This window comes from Mustela lutreola, chromosome 2 (assembly GCF_030435805.1).
Source record: "Mustela lutreola isolate mMusLut2 chromosome 2, mMusLut2.pri, whole genome shotgun sequence".
In the NCBI taxonomy this organism is placed as follows: domain Eukaryota; kingdom Metazoa; phylum Chordata; class Mammalia; order Carnivora; family Mustelidae; genus Mustela; species Mustela lutreola.
Genome location: NC_081291.1, coordinates 103,462,943 through 103,485,288, shown reverse-complemented (window position 1 = coordinate 103,485,288; position 22,346 = coordinate 103,462,943). Strand labels below are relative to the sequence as shown.

Below are 22,346 nucleotides of genomic sequence, written 5' to 3'. Positions count from 1 at the left end.
AGGTGGGAGAAGTCCGTGAGCTAGGCTAGCAGAGCACCTGGCATGAGTAGTGGGCTGTCGGGGTGCAAGGCGAGGTCGCCCATTCCTGAGGCCGCTGGACCTCTGACCCCAGGCGGGACTGGGAGGAGAACGTGGAAGGGAGGCAAAGTCGGGACGCTCCCCTCCACAGCGTGCTCCTGGCCCCTCTCCCTGCTGCTCTCCCACCTCCTCTTCCATAGGTCTTAGCTTCTCTCAGGTTCTCAGAGTCCGTGTGCTTTCCTCCTCCCCTGGTGCTATCCCTGACGTGGAAAGGGAGCACCCCAACCTCATCCTTCTGGTCCCCATGAAGCCCTCTCTGGCCACCCCATTCCCCCAAGCCTGGGTCAGTTACCCCTGTGCAGTGCCCCGTAGTACTGCGGAATCCCACAAGACTGGGAGCTTTGTGGAGGAGAAACCTTGCCCCTCCCAGTCGTAACTCGGGGACACCAGCACGGTGCCCGGAACGTGGTTGGAGCTCAGTATGTGTTTGATGACTAATTGAGTGAATCTCATGTCGTGCTCTCAGCAGCCCCCTCCCTATTTATAGATGGGAAAGCTGAGGCTCAGAGAGGATCAGTCATTTGGCTGAATGGTTACACATGGTCTCAGGTGACATGGGGGCTCAGTACTGGTTCACCAGGTGTGCTCTTCTCCAAGTACCCACACAGAAAACCTGGGTGGTCTCCCAGGGAGAAGAGTCCAAGTAGCCCTGAGGCATCACGCTGGCCTCACCCCCACATGAGTGTTCGCTCCTTGAATTTCAGGCCAGCCTGAGGGGTTCTCCAGGACCCTGTGGGTGGGGGGGGCCCAGGCGCTGAGGAGTTGGCCCGGGGAAGGAAGGGGACTGCCAGGCAGGCGGAGGGAGCTGTGATGAAAGCATGTGCTTCCCTCCCCAGGAGCGGCTCCTGCTGTCTGTCCTGCCCCGTCATGTTGCCATGGAGATGAAAGCAGACATCAATGCCAAGCAGGAGGATATGATGTTCCATAAGATTTACATCCAGAAACATGACAACGTGAGGTAGGAATGAGGCTGGGGGGCGAGGGCAGGGTGGGAGGACTGATCCCCAGGGAGGCAACATCCCCACTTTCTGCCCTTCCAAGGGAGGTCTGTGGCTGATCTGACTGCGTGGTCTGTGGCTTTGGGGTGTATTATCTGGGGTGCCCCAGCCATGAGGCACCCTCGAGGTTGGTGAAGTGAATTGTTAAGGGGAGGCCCCAGGGAGAAGCTAGGGAAGGAAGGAGGAGAAAAGAGAAAGCAGTAGCACCAGCTGTTGGGGAAACTCCTAGCCTAACAAGGGTGACAGAAAGCCAACGTGGGACCTGCATGTTGCTATTATCATCTCCATTTTCATCATTATCTAGCAGCTTCCATTCCTTCTGAGCCGGTGTGTGACAGGCATTACGTACCTCATTGCCAGTCCTCCTGACCATGCTGCAAGGTGGGCTCCCTTATCAACATTCCTCGTTTAGAGATTGAGCTCAGAACAGCTAAGACCCTTGCCCAGGGTCACTCAGCCAGGAATGGTAAAGGGCGGTGCATTCTGGTCAGCCTGCCCCGGAGCCCATGCCCCTTTTACTGCACATTCGCTGCTTCTCTAGAGGGAAGCTGCTGACGGCAGGCCCGTGCAAACAGATGTAGCCTAATGGAGTGCACAGTCGGCTTCGGAGTTCCGTGGGGACGGGGAGCGGCTCAGTGGCCTTCCTGCAGCATGGCTTCCTGGAGAGCCCGGGAATCATCCCACAGGCCCAGAAAAGGAGCTGTTGAGGCTGCCTTTAAGAGAATGACTCTCTTCCTGGGCAGGTTTTCCTTGGACCCACAAATATTCCAAGGCTGGTGTAGAGGGAACCCTCTGGAGGCTTGGGCTGAATTTTCATAAAGGGATTAAATGGAATAAAATGAATAATGGTGCACACACCTACACGCACACGCTGATAAATGTGCACTCAAGGCAAGGCTGATGGCTGCAGGGGTGGGGAGGACACAGTTTTCATGTAGAAATCATCAGAATTTCAGGCGCAATTGCCCAGTTGCCAAGCATACCCTGGAATCCAAGACTGTTGTTTGCCCTTGTGTCCTGTATCCATCTTCCAAAAGAGATGCTAAGCCTTTGGGAGAAAGAGGTTACCTGAACAACACTTGTGTCCTCAGTTTTTGGGGTACCCTGATCCCTCTGGAGCCCACGCATATTCACTGTCAGGCAGGGAGAGCATCGCCAGCGGTAGGAAGAAGGCTGCTGCAGGCAGAGTCCCCACGCCTGCCCAGGAGGCGTTCCGAGGGGCCGTGGGCTCCGCTGAGCCGAGCTCAAGAGACGAGAGTAGGGCCTGGGATTAGGCAGGTCATGCTGACATGTGGGTTCCCCACTTCTTCTCACACCCCTCTCTGCCCCCACAAGGTAGAAAAATTACTCACAACAACAGTCATACTCGTCTAGTGCCTCCTTTAACCCAGCACTCTTCTGAATACTTTCAAACATTTGCCGAGTCCACAGCGTACATATAAGAAGTCAGTGCTGCTATTATCTCTATTTTGCAGGAAACTGGGGCATAGGGGTTAATTTGTCTAAGATCCTAGAGCTGGTTAAGTGGGACAGCTGCCCCCAGGAAACTTTTCGGTATCAGAATTCTTACCTAGCCTTACTAGGTATTTTTTACATGCCCAGGAGGAAGGAGTGTGTATGAGGATTTGTGGGAAGGAATCTCGGGGAGTCCCCAGCCAAGGGGAGACTTTGGAGAGAAGTTTGGCTTCTAGAGAGAAAGAGAGAGAAAGAGAGAGACAGACACTATGGACCCACCAGAGGCCTTTCCTGTTTAGCAATCCCTGAAGTCTGGGGGACTCTAAGACATTTAAAGAAATAGCCTTCCCTGTTAGAACACATCCTGGAGGCCCAAAGTTCAGGTGGGAGCCAACATACCGGAACCCCTGTTACCTGCTTCTGGGATACTCTCTCTCAGTCCCTCTTCACGGCCTCATGGGCCCTGGCATTGTTCCAAGCACAGCACGGACAAAGGTGCTTTTCTTGATTGTTCTCAGCTCGGCAGAGCATCTGGCTGACTCCGTTAAAGTATGATGTCGAACACGTAGGGAATGCAGAAAATTCCCAGCTCAGAAACAGTGTGGCAGGCAAGGTGTAGGTTCTCCCTGGCTGGGCTAGCACATCTGCCCACTTCTGCATCTCTGCCCCGCACCTGGCCCTCTCACCCCTCCGTCTCCTGCCCCTCTGTTGCTTTGGGCCTCCAGCTCTCCAGCAAGGTGGTTGGGGCAAAGGGGCTGACTCGGGCCTCTTCTGCCACCATAAGGAGTCATCCGCTCCTGGGGAGACATGCCCTCATCTTTCCACTCCCAGGGAGGCTGTGACTTTGGGTAAAGAAAAGAACAACACCCTAATCACAGAGTGGCCCGAGTGTCCATGTGGCAAGAACCAGACCCCCCCCCCCCACAACAAGCTTCCAGGGGGGTATTTCTGTTTTTAGACGAGCTAAGGATCAATGCAGCTATCAGATAAAAGGGGAGAAAAATCAAGACGCTGCCCTTTTCATAGGGACAGACATAATTCTGACTCTGAAATTGCCAGGCTGGTTGTGGTTGGTACACACCATAGCCCAGCCATGAGCAGTCAGATGCAAATAGCCTGTGGGGGCCCTTCCTGTTCTGTGAGCAGCTGTGGCCGCAGGTCTTGATGGAAACACATCGTGCACTTAGTCTCTGGACTTGGGTTTGGAGCTGGGTAGTGGGTGGAGGGGTGACATCAAGGTATAGAAATGCACCCTGGGGCTGGGCTTGAGGTGTGGTGATTAGGTCTGGGGCCTGGGGTTAGTCGGGCTCCACTGTCCTCTGGCCATGTGAGCAGGGCAAGTGATGGGCCTGGATACTCTGACCTTCAGTCTCCTCCTCTGTATGGGACAGGAAGGATACCAACTTAGCAGCGTTGTGGAGAGCGGATGAAAGGGTGTGAGGGAAGCGCTTAGCGCCGTGTCTGGCCCTGGCCACGTGTTCAGTAATTGGGAGCAGTGATTATTGTCGTTACTGCTATTATTGTGATGATTATCACACTCCTATCAACAAAGCAAGGCCTGGGGATTCTCTAGCTCAAGCGTGGAAGGGTGATGAGTCACGTTTGTCAATTCTCTGCGGAGTTATAATATTTAGAGAGGGTGATGACATGCTGCTCTCTAGCCCCCACTGAGAACAAGGCCACAAGAAAAATAAATCAGCCCTGCAGTGTGACAGACTGGGCTTGGATCTGCGGAAGGGCAGGAGACGAATGGGTGGGGAGAGTCTGGCCTGGGCAGGGAGGGGTGACAGCAGACCCCCACTGCCCTCTGTGGCCTCCCCCTTTCCTGGTGCCCGATAGAAAACTGCCCCTGGGACCTGCCGGGAACCTGTCAGATGCTTTGGTGCTGAGCCGCCACTGGCAATGCACTGAGGTGGGCCAGGGGCCCAGGAACCTTTGGAGACACCACCACCCTCCCCACCCCCTGTCTGACATGTAGTGACAGGTAGAGCTGTTTTAGCCCTTCTGGCTGGACAGGGCAGCTGGGACCAGGTGGCTGGGGTGTCAGACCTGTGGCTTGAGGGCCCTCCTCCCAGACACCTGCCTCCCCTGCAGCCAGGGCAGTATGAAGGTCAGAGGGAGGCTGCGCTGTCCTCCCCGCATTCCTGGGACAAAGGCCTCCAGCATGCCAGAGGCCTCCTCCTCTGTCTGGGAGGAGGGCACTGAGGTGGGAGGAAGGGGCTGGCCCTAGAAGCACGTAGCACATTCCCGTGTGTCACAGTAAACTTACAGATGCTGCCAGAACCCAGCTGTCACCAGGGGACCCTTGCCAAGATGTCACTATTGTGGAGCAAGATGAATGTCTTGTGTGGAGCAGCCTGGGTCACACCCTTCTCTGCCACGTATTGGCTGTGGGAACTCAGGCAAGTCATCTAACCCAAGCCTCAGGTGCCTCATCTATGACATGGAGATGGTGATGTCCCCTCACTCATCCATTCAGTGGCTGCTTTCCTCTGCTTCCACTGGTGGGACACTTAGCTACAGAGGCAGGGATTGAGATGGGAATTAAGAGGGACACTGTCTCTGATGTTGGGAAGCTTGCTTTCTCTTGAGGAAGACATACAGTAAACAGCAGGTCAATCAGTAAATTGGGATTGAATCACATAAGGAATGGGGGTTAGGGCTTTGCATTCTTATGAGCATATATAGATGTTACAAAACTTACCACTTAATTTTTCTGTTAGGATAAAAGCCACAAAGGAACAGAGCCCCTAAGAGAGGGCCCCAGGACTTACTCCTCACGGGGTGCTGGAAGGGGAGACGAGGTAGAGTATGGAAAGCCGCTGCCAGGCCCCCCACTTGGGAGGTAGCTGCAGACTGTCTGCCCTCTGGAGGCAGAGCAGGGTATGCGGTGAGAGTCAAGGTCAGAAGACCAATACCCCAAAGGTTTCAGGGGGCAGGGAACGTTCAAGCCAGCCCGGAGAGGCTACTGAAGGATACGCTACTGCCCTATGGGTCCCAACTGAGAGAGACAGCTTGGCACCTGAATGACATGTTCTCACGGGGGAGTCCTGCGGTTTTAGAGGTTGTAGATGGTGGGGCGGGCTGGAGAGCTGGCTCCTCCAGGGGGCGCTGGTCCTCACTTGGCTTCCTCTGTTTGGACCCCGGGAGAAGTTCTTGATGGAGTACAGGTCTTGGCTCATTGGCTGGAATCACAGCCTCATTCTCAGGGGGCCTGGCTGAAGAGCTGCAAACTCAGGGGGTGGAAATGAGGTAACAGCCAAACCCGAACTGTGGGGGGGGGGGGGTACGTGTGGAGGGGGCTGGGGAGCGCTCCCTCTCCTCCCTCCTCCCCCTTTCTTTCCTTCTCTCCCCAGCCTCTCCTGAACCTCCCCCTTTTAAGGTTATCATCTCCTCTCCCGTCTCCTTCAAGGACTTGGCTGTGTTCCCCAGGTCGTTCTGGAGTCTGGCTCAGCTGCGGCGCGGCTCTGAATTATAATGGCCTCACGACAGCGTCCCTGATGCTCAGATACCTGTGGGTGGATTGTGCACCCTGGGGGCAGAGAGGAAAAAATATTTACCTCCAGTCATATTCCTGGGAACCGACCACATAAGGGATGGTCCGTAAGCCTAGCATTCCTGTCTCCAACCTGACACTAAGAAAAGTATTCTGAGCTCTACGCTATACCAATTATAGACACAAGTGGTCTTTATATTATTATCTCATTCATCCCACATTTATTGTGCTGCCCCTCTTTGCCACGTGTGACTAGGAGTAGATAGAAAAGATATGGTGCTTACCTCTCAGGGACTGTCCAGCTCTCAGCAGTGAGGTCGGGCCATGCCCACTGCGGTGGGATCAGCAGCCTCATAACCCATCTGGTCCCACTGGGGAAGCCCCTGGGGGCAGGGCTTTCCTCTTAAACAACCAGCTAATTCATTATCTTACTTGTGATTAAATAGACATGATATAAAACAGGCCATTTTGACCTTTCCCATCATTGTGCAGCCACCATCACCATCTGTCTCCAGATGTTTTTCACCTTGCAAGACTGAGATCCTGTCCCTGTGAAACGACTCCGCATTCCTCTCCTTTTACCCCCCGGCCCCGGGCAACCACCCTTCCACATTATGCCTGTGACTTTGACTACTCCGGGTACCTCCTGGCCGTGGACTCCTACAGTACATGTTCTTTTGCGGCGGGCTTATTTCAGTCAGCATAACGTGGCCAAGGCTCGTCCATGTGGTGCTGTGGGCCGGGATTTCCTTCCTTTTCCAGGCCGCCTAGTACTCCGTGGCATGTGTACGCCACAGCTTGTTTATCCATTCCTCCGCCAAATTGGGCTATTGTGAATGATCCTGCTGTGAACGTGGGTGCCCAGGTCCCTCCTTTCGTCCCTTCTTTCAGTTCTTTTGGGTGTATACCTAGAAGAGAAATTGCTACATTCTAATTTTTTAAGGGAGTCCACTGTGTTTTCCATAACGACTGGCCATTTCGCCTCTCCACCTTGCCCGAGGTGGTTTCTTCATTTCCTTGCATGGACGTGGGTCTTCACAAGAGACCCGAGTTTGTCCTTGGACACGGAATGGGGATCAGTGGGGGAATGGAGCTGGCAGCCAGTTAGGACTTGTTATTTTAGCTCTTTGGATTCAAAACTGGGGGCCTTGGGGGTAGAGGGGAAGGCAGAGAAGTTAAGGTGAAGAGACACCGACCCACTGAATGTGTCAGGCTAGGCCTTGGAAATTCTGATCCTAATAAGAATTCAGAATAAGAAGAATTATCCTGGGTTGGGTAGGTCAGAAAAGACATCATGAAGATAGAAGGGTTAGAATCAGATCTTAGAAGAACATAATTAGTTTTCAACCTTTCTCGTTCTACAAAGGATGTGTTTTCTTTGTAGAAAATTAAGAACTAATAATACACTAATAATATTCTACAGACAGTAGAAATCACCACGAGCTCATCACTGAGAGGTCACTGACTACTGCTCAGTCTTGGTGCAACCCTTTACCTTTTGTGGGCTTCTCCTGTGGGCCACATTCCCCCAGCTCTTGCAAGGCTTTCTGAACACAAAGTCTGTAAGTGCGATGGGAGGTCCACTCTCTGGCGGTGAGAGTAGGATGTGGTGGACAGAAACAGGACCAGGGGATCAGGGGTTGAAATAGGGTCTGCAGGAGGCCCTGAGGCTGGTAAGAAGGATTCCAGGACATCTGTGGACCCCAGACCCACTGGATCCAATCCCGAGAGTCAAGCCAGTCACAGGGCCCTTCATCTTTCAGAAGGAAGGTGGCCCGTTGCCAAGAGAGTGGAGGGGGCATGGCTGTCCAGGGTGGAACGGGTACCCATATCCAGTGTGTTCAGCATTCTCTCAGTGGCCTCTCCTCTCTGCCTCTCCCATCCTGTCCCTCAGAAGGTTCTCTGGCTGCTCCTTGTCCAGACGCCCTGCTCTAATTATTTTGCACCCCCCCTTGGAAAATGCCCAGTCATCTGGTATCTGTCGTCAGCCAGATGTTGGTGTGAGCAGCCTGACTGCACCGTTCGCCAAGCGCGTGCAGTGACCCACTGCTCCTCCTTTATCGTACTGGGGGCCTGGACCCAGGTGGTATGGCCTGGAGCACACAGAGGGCAAGCTGCAGGGGTAGACCCCTCCCCAGCCTATGCTGCTAGGGCCTCCCAGGCATATCTTGCCCTGCTTCCCTAAAACCTTCAGCTCCTGCTAGGCCCAGATCCTGAGAGTTGGGCTGAGACCTTGCCATATTCCCTTCCTGCCCTTGCCCGATGACCTCTGTTTCCCCAGACCCCCACGCCCCCTGGGCTGGCCTCGACAGACGGTTTGCCTCCCAGCATTCCCTGAGTCCCCTCCGTGTACAGTGCCGAGAAATGCAGGTCCAAGAAGCAGGTCCTTGGTGCAGCCTTCCGCCCAGACTGTGAGGAGAAGTCTGTGTCTGGGTGCCCCAGGGGCTGCTGGGTGTGGCTTCTGTTCAGGGGCAGAGTCAGACCCCAACATCTTTGTCAGGTCACAGCGCCTGCAGGTGTGAGAGGGAAAAACGGTAGGGAGAGGTGCCTCCCCAAGAACGCGTGTGGAGAAGCTGGGCCGAATGTGGCGGAATGCTGAAAGGCCTGTTGTGGTCACTGGGCCACCACGGGGTCTGGCCACTCTGGCCTGCAGAGGAGACGGCGGGCGGCCGCAAGGGATGGATGGCTGGGCTCAGGGAGGAGTGCGCCACCACGGTGGGCCGGCCCAGCTTCCACATGCCCTCTGCCCCCGCTGCCCCCACTGCCAGGGCCTAAGCGCATTGCCAAGCTGAGTTCTGAAGTGAGCTGATGGATGGAAGAGGACCTCGATGCCTCTCTGGGCCCAGCATGCTTGGAAGACGGCCTTCAGGGTCACCCAAGAGCCGATCAGGAAATCTTGCTGGGGGAACAGACTGCAGCTGGGCAGACCTCAAAAACACAGGCGCTTCCTGAGTGACAGCCATGGAGGGGAACCCTGCACCGAGGCGATAGCAGAGGCGTGTGACTTCCCTCTGACAGGAGGTGGGGGGATGTAGAGGAGGCAGAATTTTCATGAATGTGTAGGACAGGCCGCAGGGCAGCAGAGCTGAGACCTTGGAGACCCTGTCCAAGCCGCTGCGCAAGGGAGCAACCCGCGCTGGGCCCTGCTCGGAGCCACTCCTCTCTAGTGGGCTGGTGGCTCCGTCTCACCCCAGCTCATCTGCCCGCATCCTGTGCCCCCAGACTCCTCCCCCCGAGGAGGGGCTGTGAAGAGCAGACCCCAGCAGACTGGAGGGGTCTCCGGCTCTCTCGGCCCCCAGAGGCCTTTCACACACCACCGTTGTTTCCCACGCCTCCTGGCATGGACTGGGAAGCTACTCACGGCCTCTGTAACTGTTCTGCCGTTCATCCCATGGACCTAGGCCCTGGGCCCCACAGACTCCTGTCTCAGGTGACTTAGCTTGGGACTCCAAGAGGCCCCATGGGGTTGAAGGAAGAGCTGCTGAGGTGACCGGTCTTGCCTCTTGCTTGCTTTGAAAGGGTGACTATTCTCTTCCATTCAACAAACATACATTAGAACATTGGGTTGAACTGGGTTCCCCTAAAACATATGTTGGAAGTCCTGACCCTTGGTCCCTGTGAATGTGGAAATAGAGTCCTTGCAGATGAAATCAGGTTCAGATGCTAGAGTAGGGTGGGGCCCTAATCCAATATAAGGGGGGACCTCCTAAGAAGAGGAAAATGCTGTATGAAGACCTGGATACGCAGGGACAGCGCCGCGGGAGGTCAGAGACCGAGTTGGGAATAACACAGCCGCCAGCCCCACAATGCCATGCGTGGACACCCCCCACTGGCAACTAGGGAGAGGCAAGGAAGGCTTCTGCCCAGAGCCTCAGAGGCAGGACGGCCCGCTGACAGCTGGCCGCGGATGCTGTGTAGCGTTGGACTTAGCATGGAGTAGCCATGGGTGTGGTATCTGCTGGCTTTGCATTCAAGACACTGCTCCAGCCCGGGGAATGTTTCTTAACTCTGGAGCCGTGGATCTTGACCCCAACCTGAACTAGCTCTGGATTCTTGAGACCTAAAGAAGAATTTCCAGAACATCTATGTGATGGCGCTTTTCCACAGACTGGGAGAGACCTTTCTCTTGTTCCTGAGTGGAACGGGCCAGTTGCCTGCAAGACCAGCGGAGAAGCGGCAGCTGGTTGAAGAGGGGGCTCTAGTTAGTTAGGGGGCTGAGATCAGCATCGGGGGCATGGCAGCCTTCCCTCCCCTGCTCCTCTTACCACGCATGCTGACGCAAGGCACTCCCTGTGTACTCCCCTTGGAGGGGGTTGCTGAGCCCATGTGCCTGGTCAGACCCCAGGCATCGAAGGCTGCTGGAGACTCCCAACCACCTCGCACCATCTATGCCCCTGCCCCCCTAGCTGCCTGCTGAGGAACAGCTTGTCTGCTTTCCCGAGCTCTGTGGCCAGCCGGGGCAGTGTCTCTCCTCTCCATTCCTCCTCCTCAACTTTTCTTCTTTCCCCTCATTTGGCCTGTCTGTCTGCACCTTCCCTCGTGTGGGCTGGCAGACAGCCACCGAGGGTGCCCCCCTCCTGATGGAGTCCCGGACGCCATGTGTGGTGACCCGTACCAGCCCCTCCAGCTCCCTCTGCCCCTTTCACAATGCCGGATCCCTGAATTACGCTCATATTTACTTAAGATGGCTCTGGGGCCAACAGCTTCATATTTATGGGTTTAGCTCCTGGGCTGTGAAGCCAGGTTGCCTGTGTAGCCTTGGGCACAGGACGCATCTTCTCTGTTTTCCTTCATTTTCTCGCCTGTAAAGGGGGGATATTGACCTCATAGGGTGGTTGTGGTGTTCAAGTGAGTTCATACACATAAGGGCACAGGACAGTGTCCAGTTGTTTTAAAAGGCAGGTTTTATTACCAGCCAGATGTGTGAAGGCGAAGAGGTGAGGAGACAACTGCCGTTGGAAAGATTGTTACTCATCCTGGGAGAAGTGAGCAGGTCGCTCCCAAGCCGTGGGGGCCCCTGGGGAAGTGCTGCAGTGGCGGGTCAGGAGGCAGAGCGAGAGGGGTTTGAGGATGAGACTTTGTTGGGGTTTCTGCAGGAAGGAATGGATAAGTAGGCTTGGGATAGGCTAGTTGGAACCATTTCAGTGGGCTCTGTGCTGCAGGGACCGTCCCGAGGCTGGTACCCATCCCTGGGGTGATTAGGGCAGGAGAGCCATGGCCTGAGCGTGAGAGCCTAGCTGGGCTATGGGGCACTGGACGCTAAGGCAAGTTGTTGGACAATCTCTGAGACCCGACCAGCCTGGGACTGACAGGCTCCCCAGGGTCAGTGAAGTCCCAGGTATCAAACATCAGAATAGAAAGACAGGCTTAATGCACCAATGCATATTTTTCAGATAGAATGACAAAATATGCTTGTTCTACATTCCTCATTTAAAAAAGGAAGGCTGTCTGGGGCTTCAGGAGCCTTGTGGTGTAGTGGGAAGAACACGGACCTCGGAGAAGGAGCCCACCATGCTGCTGTCGGCAGCTTCTTCCCGGGGGCTCAGCCGCCTCCTCCGTGAGATGGAGACCCCAAGCCTCTGCTGCAGGGCTGCATAGAGGACTCAGTGAGAAGACAGTCTGCAGGCTCCCAGCCCTGAGCCAGCCCATCTCAGTACATGAGGGTTATTACGTTTCTGTGTCTACTTAAAGAAAAAACTCCATTAGCCCTTCTACACTCCCGCCCTGGGGCCTCACCTCTAGTGGTGTACTGTGAGCAAAGGAAGATGGCTTCGGTCTCCAGAACATAAACCACAGACACAGACAGAAGACCCACAATAACCACCGTGGGGACCGGCTGCTGCATTTGACTCCGTGCCTGGGGATGAGGCTGCCGTTGCTGGCAGGGATGTGTTGGAGGCTTCCGGACATGTTTGCTGTCTGTGTCTTCCTCTCTCTCTCTCCTTCCCGAGCCTCTTTAGTCTGTCCCTTCTAGAGACTCCCTAGGGATGGAGGGCTTGGGCCCGAAACCCTATCTGTGGGGCTGGGAAGTGAGACCTTAGTGGGATTGACACTGGGGCCTGGAACACTTTCTAAGCCCATGAATCAAAGGCCACAGCTACCTTGAAGGGGCTGTTCAGGAGTCACATAGGGCAGGCCCAAGAGGGCACAGAACTGGGGGTGGGGGTGCGCAGGGCCCTGTCTTCGGTAACTCAGGCAGATGCACACTCCCAGGCCTCATATGCCTCTGCCCCAACCCCACCCCCACCGCCATCCTGGGTGGGAGTGAGGGCACGTTGAGAGCATAGAGTTGTCTCCTGGGCAGCATGGAGAGGCCAGCTCCCTCAACTCTCCAGGGCCAGGGACCTTGATGCTCTCCCCAGCAGCCATTTGGAGCCTCCCCGTCCCCAGGACTCTTGCTGGCCAGCAGTTGCGTCCCCTGTCCTTCCTCCCTCACAGGGGTCTTCCTCCACCTGTCTCCCCAGCATCCTGTTTGCCGACATCGAGGGCTTCACCAGCCTGGCATCCCAGTGCACTGCCCAGGAGCTGGTCATGACCCTCAACGAGCTCTTCGCCCGCTTTGACAAGCTGGCTGCGGTGAGTCACTCTCCCTGCCATCCCCGGCACCCGGGGCCCGTGCCAGAGCCAGAAGGTTGGCTCCATCTGGGCCGCCCAAGGGAGAGCGCTATGGCCAAGGCCCTGTGAGCCCCAGGGACGGGCCCTGGGCCAGCATGTGCCCTGCTGGGCAGGGGGGATGCACGCACTGTGGCTGTGTTTCCTCACACCTCACACAGTTGGATGTGTCTTTGTATGTCGGTGATCATGAGGAAGCAAGGGAGTGAGCCTTCTACCTGAGGAAGGGCGTGGGAAAGCCTGTGGGTGAGGCTGCCCAGGCCCCTGAGGAATTTCTGTTTGGTGGGGCAGATTCAGTGCCCGTAGAGCCATTTTCTTGGGGAGCTCAGCCAGAGTGGTAAGAGAATGAGTCTGAATCCCAAATGGCCTGCAGACAGCTATGTGCCACCCCCCAGAGGCTTCCAGAAAGAGGACTCTGTGCTGTTCAGACAAATTGGAAGTAGCATCCCAGGCCAGGGAGCGGTAAATGACATATTTGTTCATTCAGTCCCTGTTTATACTGCCATCCTCTCCAGCTTTTGTGTCTTTAAGTGATGTTCAGGACCTCTGTTGAGTCATTTTATGTCAGGGCTGCCCACTGCAATGTCCACCAGCAGGCGGACACGTTTCCTTTTGCCATCAAACCATTTATGAGAGGCTGGTGCTGGTCAGAGGGGTGCCAGGGCCTCCAAGGGCATTAGATGGCGGATCTCACACTGGCTTGGTGGTTTTTATCCCCTGACCATGGATGAGGGGAACTGGATATATGCTGGGCCGTCAGGCATTGGACGGGCCTTAAATGAGAATCCAGGCCACTCGGACATTTGAGTCCCAGTGTCCTACTTCATGAAGTAACCTCTGGTGGCCAGACTTGGAGAGCTGAGAATTGGTGACTAGTGACATCCCATCCGAGTCCGAGTTCTGGCTCAGTTGTGACCTGCTGGGCGACCCCCGTTGTGCCTGGTTACTCTCCTCAGGAGCAGCAGTGGGCAGGACTTCAGCTCTGCGGGGTGGGGAGGTCTTAGTCCTCACATGCTTGCTGGTTAGCAGCGTGCTGTTTGGTCACATCTCAGACAGGCTGAGGGGCAGGCAAGCTTTGGTTAAGTCTCATTCCTGCTTCAGTCTTTTTATAAAAGAAGGAGAATCAGAAAACTTCTCATAGAGCCTTAGGCCAAGGGCCAGAGCATTCTCAGGGCCTGGGAGTAGAAGCAAGGACACCGACTCTCAACCTGGAACCTTCGTGAATTGATAAGTCTGCCCTCTTTGCTCCCACATCGGACTGCACTCTTCTTGGGTCTCAGCAGTGACCCAAAAGTGAGTTCCTGAGCCTGGGGAGGCTGGAATGCCTGAGAGCTGCTCAGCTGGGCCTCCATCCCCCTCTCAGCTCCTGATAAGCCTGTCCTGGGGCTGGGGCCATGCATCTGTCTGTGCTTGCTGCCCTAAAAGGCAAGTTATTCCAGGCATGGGGTGAATCTGTTTGCTTCCCGTTTCTTTCCCTCCCACTTCTCTTTCCTACTATTTTTAATTTTTAAAATTAATTTGCTTTCCAGGAGAATCACTGTTTACGTATTAAGATCCTGGGGGATTGCTATTACTGTGTCTCTGGGCTGCCGGAAGCGAGGGCTGACCATGCCCACTGCTGCGTGGAGATGGGCATGGACATGATTGAGGCCATCTCGTAAGTACCTGTCTGGGAGGGGACTATCCCACAGCCTGAGGACCTGATGTTGGAGAGTTGATTAGTGCCTCCCGGCTTAGAACCTTCTCCTAGGCTGCTTCTGCCCACAGCAGCCCGGGAAGCTTTTCCCAGAGGAGCGTGTCCTAGGAAGGGAGAGCTCTGCAGACTCCGGGGCACTTGGAGGTGTGGCCCCAGCTCTGCAGGCGAGGAGGACAAGCTGGCCATCGTGCCGTGCCCTGTGCCTCCCTCCCTCACCTCTCAGGGCCCATGGCCACCCAGCCCCATTTCTTCCCAGGTGAGAGAGGTTGGATGCACGGAGGTTAAACATCTCCCCAGGGTAATACAACATGCCAGGTGGATGCAAATGCAGGTGTCCCCATTTAAGAAAATCCATCCTTCATGGGAGCAATAGCAAGAAGGATCTTTGGCCAATTCTCGATCACTGCCGGCCAGAGAAGGAGCCCTGGTTATTAAAAGATGTGGAGATAATCCAAACTTGGGCTCAGTAACTTGGAGCTTCAGAAGCAGCCTGGGTAGGAGCAAAGGAAGAGCCACCGTGGACAAGGTCAGGGGCAGAGCAGCTGTCCAGGAAGGTGGCCGGGTCCCTTCGGTTTGGCAGAGCCCCTTTGGGCGGTGTTTGCTGAGTGCCCTTGTATGCCGCCCAGTCATGCAGAGCGGACGGCATCAGGTGAAGAGGTCAGACTGAGATGGGGGCAGGAGGGGCATTTGTTTCCATTGGGAGGACCAGGAGAGGCTTCATGCAGGATGTGGTTCGGGAGTTAAGCCAGAAAGGTGGAATGAGATACTAGCAACCCAAGCAAGGGTCCTGAGGCACTGTGGATGGAAGGCACATTCCAGCAGGGACAAGAGAAATGATGAATGACATAACTCTTCCCTGCATTGGTGTTCACCACTCGCTGGCTGGCGGGGAGGAGGGCAAGCCTCCAGGGCTGGTCCAAGTCAAGCTGCCAGCCCGCCACTAGCTGAGTGGGCCTATACCAGGGTATCTGAGAGCATGCAGGTCCCCAAAGAGTACATACCGTGTAACCCCCTGCCCTGCCCCGAGCTCCTGCACCCTCTTCTGCAGACCTCGGGCCTCAGACGTATGCCCAGAGCAGTATAGCTCCTGTCACAACCTGCAGCCCACAGAGGGGTCCCCCATGTCCCGGGGACACTCTCAGCCCTGGGTGTGGTGCCTGTGGTGGGAAGTGGTGCTGCTTTGAGCACATGGAACCTCCCCAGTCAGTTAACCACCTTGCTCAGCACGCCATTAATATCCAAGAAGCAGCAATGGAGACAACTCTGAGCATTACACAAACGGGGTTCGCAGCGGCTCTAACTTCCCTGTTTGGCTCAAGTGGACACTAACAGCATTTGCATCCTCAGAGTACAGTTGAATTGACTGAGGGTACGGAAGGCCCAAGGTGCCTTCCTGGGGAAGCAGTGGGGTCCTGATGGGAGTGTGAGGCACTGTGCCCCCTTGTGGCCACACCGGGAAGTGATGCCTCCCTGCTTGGAGCCGCAGAGTACCAGGGCCCAGCCCCTGCCCACCTCAGGCAAAACAGTCTCAGACTCTGGGTTTGGACTGGATCAGAGAGAAGTGACTCTTTGACCCCTGCACCTTCTGTCACACCCCCGATCCCGTGCCTTCCAGCCTCGCCCCCACTCTGTGCGCCTGGTCCCTGACCCTCTCCTAGCCTTACCCCTGCTCCATCCCCAGGTTGGTCCGGGAGGTGACAGGGGTGAACGTGAACATGCGCGTGGGAATTCACAGCGGGCGAGTACACTGCGGTGTCCTTGGTCTCAGGAAGTGGCAGTTCGACGTCTGGTCTAATGACGTCACGCTGGCCAACCACATGGAAGCTGGAGGCAAGGCAGGGTGAGTGAGGGTCCAGACTTAACTTCCCCAGCCCACCCCCATCTGGGGGTCTGGGGGTCTGGGGGTCTGCCCATCCTGGGGTGGGCAGGATGGGGTAACTTGCAACTCTGGGTTGGCAGAATTTAAGTAAAAATTCCGCTCCTTAACAAATGACTTGCTTCACACCAGGGCAAGTTGTAGGGACCATCCTCTCAACCTTTGCCCAGAACTTCGCCCAGAAGATATTTGCATAAAACAGGGCCACTTGTTGTGCGATGGGATAGGTGGGGTAGAGTTCTGGAGGCCGGAGGAACCATGGGTAATTTCAGAGTAGCCAGGACAGAAAGGAAGTGGGACATGGGTTGGCCTGGATGGCTGAGCAGGATTCTGACAGGTGAGGAAGATGAGGTGGGAAGAGAGCCAGTCCGAGGGACTGAGGTGAGGACAGGCACAGGTATAGGAAACATGGAATGGAATTAGAGCCGGTGACCTATTAGGGACCTGCAGGAGAAACAGTGCCTGTAATAAAAGGACCTCTGTGTGTGGTTGGGGGATCTGGGCTCAGGCCTCTTCTCAGCTGGGGCCACTGCCAGCTTCAGAGCAGGTTAGCAAAGTTTGTGGGACCGAGGCTGTGTCCTCCTCATGAGCCAGTGATGTCTTCCGCTATGACAATGCTACAACTTAAGTGGGATATGATATACTCAGGGTGGACACGAGCTCGGAGGGGGCCTCCCGGAGCCACCGTGACGATGACAGTGGAGGGATACAGCACACTGAGATCGAGGTCGGGATCTAGGCTGGGGTTACCGTTTGAGCCAAAGTGCTGGGCTCTGGGATCTGATCTGTGACAGAGTCGGTCACAGAGTGATTCTGCGTGGGGGCTAGAGGTCTGAAGTCACGTTCTCTGCCCTCCTCTCCCCGCGTCCCTCCCCACCTGCAGGCGTATCCACATCACCAAGGCCACACTCAACTACCTGAATGGGGACTACGAGGTGGAGCCGGGCTGTGGGGGCGAGCGCAACGCCTACCTCAAGGAGCACAGTATCGAGACCTTCCTCATCCTGCGCTGTACCCAGAAGCGGGTCGGCCGGGGAGGGGGCTGAGGGCTGGGGGGCCGGGGTGGGGCGGGGAGAACCCGGGGGTGGGGGCGGGGGCTGTGGGGACTTGTTCTTCTAGGGAGGATTGTTTCCCAGCACCCCCTCCCTTCTCTTCTCGCTCTCTCCTTGAGTCCGGGCATGAACTCCTCACGCACTGTGGTTCCTGTGTCGGGGAAGCTCATGAGCATTACAGAGGGCTTGCAAAGGCCAACAGCAAAGCAACGGTGTTTTAATTTTGCCTCCCGTTGCAGAAATGCAACAGGCCTCAAATCAGTTAGCCAAAGCACAGCCGCAGGCCAGGCATGGAAATGAAACAGCAGGGACTCTGTCCACCATCTACTCTCTGTCCAACCATTGGTTTCGTGTCCATCCTGCTCCTTGTCTGTTGCCCGGACCAGGTGGATATTGGGCCATTTTCTGCCTCTATGTGTCCTGACTGTCTCTGCCGTCTGTCCCGACACATCTTCGTTTCTCTGGAGGATCTCCAGAGAAGAGATCCTTTCACCTTCTAGTCCGTTTCGCCTCCCTCCCTTTGTCCCAGCCCACACTTGCCCAAATATAAAACTGAATTATTAGCAGACTTCGGCGTTCTATTTTTAATAGTGTCATGTTCCATGTTCTTAATTTTTAAGAAGCGAACAAAGAGAACATTTTCTATTTCTCCCTAGATTAAAAAACCTTTTACCAATGAATCTTTCCATTGCATTGACCTGTTGGTCAGTGACCTTTGGTAGAGAAAAGTTTCCCTCTTTCTTTTGTAAGAAGTTAAATGAAAGATAAAACTAAGCTGGGAGAAAAGTCCAGAGAAAGTCTTGGGTGACCCCAAAGGTACATTTGGGGGCTCCTTGGGGGCATGTCCACCCTGACAAGGACACCACCGGGGGGGACCTCACTTCCCACAGCAGGACAGGAGCTGCGTCGGGTCCCCATAGAACGCAGAGAGGGATGGGAGGACTTTTGAACATTTGCTCGCTCTTTGATTAGAGTATAAGTGAACTGACTTCCTCCCGGCCCCTCCACCCCCTCCCCTCTGTCCGGGTGACAAGGTCTTCAGCCCCAGCTTCCTGCCCCGCTCAGGCTCAGGCCTCACCTGCTACTCTGGGTTCCCTGGGTCATGTTCTTCTGACAGGGGGTCCAGAAAGATGAAATGGAGACAGGGAGTGATACCTCATACCCCACCCCACCCCACCCAGAGCCGTGTCAGCTGTGTCCCTGGTCCGACGGACTCCCTTCCAGGTTCAGAGAGGGAGCTGAGGGGAAGGCTGCCTCTGGTCTCCCCAGGGCCTCTCCAACCATCCGCCTGGAGCCCATTCGGATGGGTGGACGAGCAGACAGAGATCGTGGCTGGCATATGGGGAGACGGCTGAGGCCCCACTTGTGTATTTGTACAGCGTATGTTGGCCTTTGCCTCTCAGGCTCTAGTGATCCGAACCTCCAGAAGCTGCCTCTCCGGTAGAACATGCCTGTTTGGGATAAGTCGAGTGGAGACTAGAATCCTTGGTTTCCTCTCTCTTCCTCTCTTGGACCCAGGCTCTGCCCACCCCCTGAGAATTCCGTGCCAATGACAGTCTTCCCCATACCCCTTTGCTTTCTCACGAGACCAGCCTCCCACCTAGGCCAGCCAGGGCTACCCTGGGGAGTAGGAAGGCATTTAGGAGACTTTTTACACTGAGCTCCGGGATCCCAGACTAGGCTCCGGCTGTGCACCAAAGAAAAGGCTACCTTCCTTAATTCCTACGTGGCCAGGCACCCAGGAGGGATGAGAAACGCCCCACTCGGGTTCACCTGGTAGGCTCTGCCCACAGGCTGATGTTGTCTGTTTTACTTTCGCAGAAAGAAGAAAAGGCCATGATTGCCAAGATGAATCGCCAGAGAACCAACTCCATCGGGCACAACCCACCCCACTGGGGGGCCGAGCGTCCCTTCTACAACCACCTGGGGGGCAACCAGGTGTCCAAGGAGATGAAGCGGATGGTAAGTACAGGTGGGGCAGCGTGCGGGCTGAAGCTGCTCCGGCACTGGGGCCTTCCATGGGTGTGAGGACTGGGCCAAGCCCCTCAGGTTGCCTGACAGAACCTTGGAGAGTCACAGAAGCAACACTGGGCTAGGACCCAGAGCACCTGCCTACTCGCCCTGGGTTCTCTCTCTGAGTCCCAAAGGCTGGAAGCAGACCCCGAGTCCAGGCAGAGCCTTCAGTCCTCCCATGACACCATCTGGTGGGGCAGCAACTCCTCAGACGTCCTTCCAGCACCTTCCGCCTTTCCCAGGCAGCTGAAACACATCCTCGGGCTCAGAAACCATCTCAGTACTTTCTGGCAAGCACCAGGCGATGGTCCCCTTAGCCCTCTGTGCTGAGAAGTGCCCATGCTAACCGCAGGTGTCTGGGGTGGGGCAGGCAGATTGGATGGGCAGAGGCATGGTAAGGATGCTACGTCCCTTTCAAGTGACCCTGCCTGCCTGGAGGGACAGACAGCCCCGGCCCTCCCTGAGTACACCAGGGGCCGCCTAATTTGGGATGTACTGTCTGGGTTCTGCCGGGGATGACAGAAATAATTCAGACAATGGGACGAAGAAGAAGAGGGATGACAGATCAGGTAAGGGTACAGCAGCAGTGTTTTCTTTCTTTTCCTCTGAGAGCTTGGCTTCCACATCCACGCGTGCTCCTTAGCTCTAGGGCAGCCTGGTTCCCAGGCAGGAGGCGCCCACACTGGGGAGAGGGATGAGTGAGGCCGGAGGGTGCAGGGAGCTGTGTGTGTGTCTGGGGGGCACTTTGCTCCCTTGGAGCCAGAGTACCGGAACAAGATGGGGCATGCTGGCACTGCGATCACAAATTTGGGGTCTGTGGGTTTGACCACATTTTAGCTATAGCAATAGGGACTGTAGGTAAATTCTATGAAAATCCCACAGAGGCAGCAGACTGAGCCAGGGACAGGCTGGGAACCCGGCCACTCTGCTCCTTGCTAGGTGGCAACTAACAGATGACAAGGGTTTAAGGAAAACCTATAGGATCAAAAAATGAATTGAGTCAAGACCTTCGTTTCAATTTTTGATGGTAAAGAAGCAACTCATAGGACACCAAGTTTATGAGGGGGCAGAGTGGAGGAAGGGTTCCTGCCTTCCTCCAGGGCTTTGAATTTGGACTTCTACAGATCTCCAGCCACCACTTCCCCTCCTGGCAGGGGGGGGGGGCCTCCCCAAAGCAAAGAGCAATTGGTGGTTCCTCCCTGTTCTCGCCCCAGCCCTTTCATAATCTCCTGTGGACCATGTATCCGTGTGACCAGGACCAGAGAGGGGGTGGGCAGAGGTAGGGGGCGGAAATCAGAGAGAGCCTGGGGCAGAGAGGGAGGCTGTCGTTCAGGGTTCAGGGAAGGGGGAACAGGAAGATAGGAGGGAGAGGACAGAGGAGAGAAGGAGACTGTGGGAGCGGGGAGTGGAAGAGCCACAAGCAGGCAGGAAAGGTACCCGGTGGGCTTTCTCTGTTTAGGATCGTGGGGAAGCTTTTTTCCTGGTGATATTTGGTGTAAGTGCAGTCTTTAGTTCTTTCAGAATCCCAAAGGAGGCAGCTGGGAGTGTGAGCACTGGTTTAGCAGACACATTAATCATTGTTAGGACCAGGAGCCTTGGAAGAAAAGGGGTGTCGTGGGGAAGACGGGCTACAGGATTTCTCCATGGTGTTGGCTGCCTCGCCAGCAGGGAGGGACAGGAAAGTGTGTGGACAAAGAGTGCTGGGAACACCTCTGCCACAGCCTTTGGGAGAAGAGACTCCCCAGCCCTCATCCTGGCTGGGCAGAGTCACCAGAGGCCAGCGTCGAAGGACACACACCACGCCCCCTCCATGCAGTCAGAATGTCCAGGCTGAGGATGGCGTGGGTCCAGAAGCTGCTTGGCACACCGTCAGCATTTGGTGGTACGCTTGCCTGAGATCTTTGAGAAGGATACACAGAGGAAGAGCTTCTCCCCTGACTTCAGCCAGTGACCGGGGTGGGGGTTAGATAAAGCATGACTGGGAGTGCTAAGAAAGGTACCAACTCATAGGCATCAGTTAACGTCTTTAAATTTTGTTCCAACTTGGACTCTGCTTTTAAAGTGTAGTGGCGAGCTGCTCTGGTTTGTGCTTAGGCCTGTCTCCCTAAGGGTACTGAGGAATAAGAAGGTTGACAGCAAGGGCCCAGAGGGGCCTCTGCTCATCTAGCCAGGGAGGCCCTCCGTTCTCCGGGAGGCAGTGGGCAGGGCCGGAGTGCTCAGGGAAGATACAGCTCGCCTGCCCGGCGGGCAAACCAGAGCCTGTGCTTCCCCGTGGGTGAGTGGAGGGGCCACAGCCCCTGCTCCTGCTTTTAGGCCCAAAGGGACAGGAATTGGGAATGAAACAGAATCAGAGCTGCTCCCCGGAAGTGGTGTGTTACAAACTACAGGAACCTGTCTGGGGCTCCTCCTAGCCGGGTGGAGGACTGCTGTCCTGGAACTAGTAAGCAGGCTGGGGAACTTGAACCCTGTCTACTGGACTGGGTTACTTTTTTTTTTCTTAAGATTTTATTTATGTATTAGAGAAATTATGAGCAGGGGGAGGGGTAGAGGGAGAGGGAGATGCAGACTCCCTGCTGAATGTGGGCCTGACATGGAGCTCGATTCCAGGACCCTGGGTGAATGACCTGAGCCGAAAGCAGACACTTAACTGACTGAGCCACCCAGGCGCCCCATGGACTGTGTTCTTAATGACCGTCTGCCGTGGTCAGTCTGCCAACACACCAGCCCAGTGCTCAGCTCTCCACACTAACAAGGCACACGGAGCAGACCTGCTCCCCACCCCCAGCCCCAGCAGATGACCAAAAGAGCATAGGAGAAAGTCAGAAACAGGTGTGTTAAAAAGTCTCAGGTCTACTTCTGAGCAGCAGAAGCCAGCGCTGGCTTCATAGTAGCTCCGTTGTCCTTGGTCCCAGAGTAAAATCATGGCCGGCCCCTGTGATGGAATTCAGGGCCAGCCCCCCGACCGTATTCTGTGGAGAGCTGGCTGTCTGGCTTCCCTTAAGCTCACGCCTGAAGGATCCGGGGAGCACCCAGCACAGGCCTGCCCCCCAGTGGAGCACTCACGTGAGTC

At 55.6% G+C, this 22,346-nt stretch overlaps 1 protein-coding gene across 2 annotated transcripts in view; it reads left to right on the top strand.

Annotated features, from left to right (window-relative positions):
• ADCY5 (adenylate cyclase 5) overlaps positions 1-22,346 on the top strand; it is a 146,875-nt gene that overhangs the window by 88,947 nt on the left and 35,582 nt on the right. The window contains exons 3-8 of one of the 2 annotated variants that reach the window (XM_059162861.1): positions 915-1,036; positions 12,492-12,603; positions 14,169-14,296; positions 16,017-16,175; positions 17,095-17,236; positions 19,085-19,225. In XM_059162861.1, the coding sequence (XP_059018844.1) occupies positions 915-1,036; positions 12,492-12,603; positions 14,169-14,296; positions 16,017-16,175; positions 17,095-17,236; positions 19,085-19,225 (804 nt within the window). The remainder of the gene's footprint in view (positions 1-914; positions 1,037-12,491; positions 12,604-14,168; positions 14,297-16,016; positions 16,176-17,094; positions 17,237-19,084; positions 19,226-22,346) is intronic. The other variant, XM_059162862.1, reaches the window with a different exon arrangement.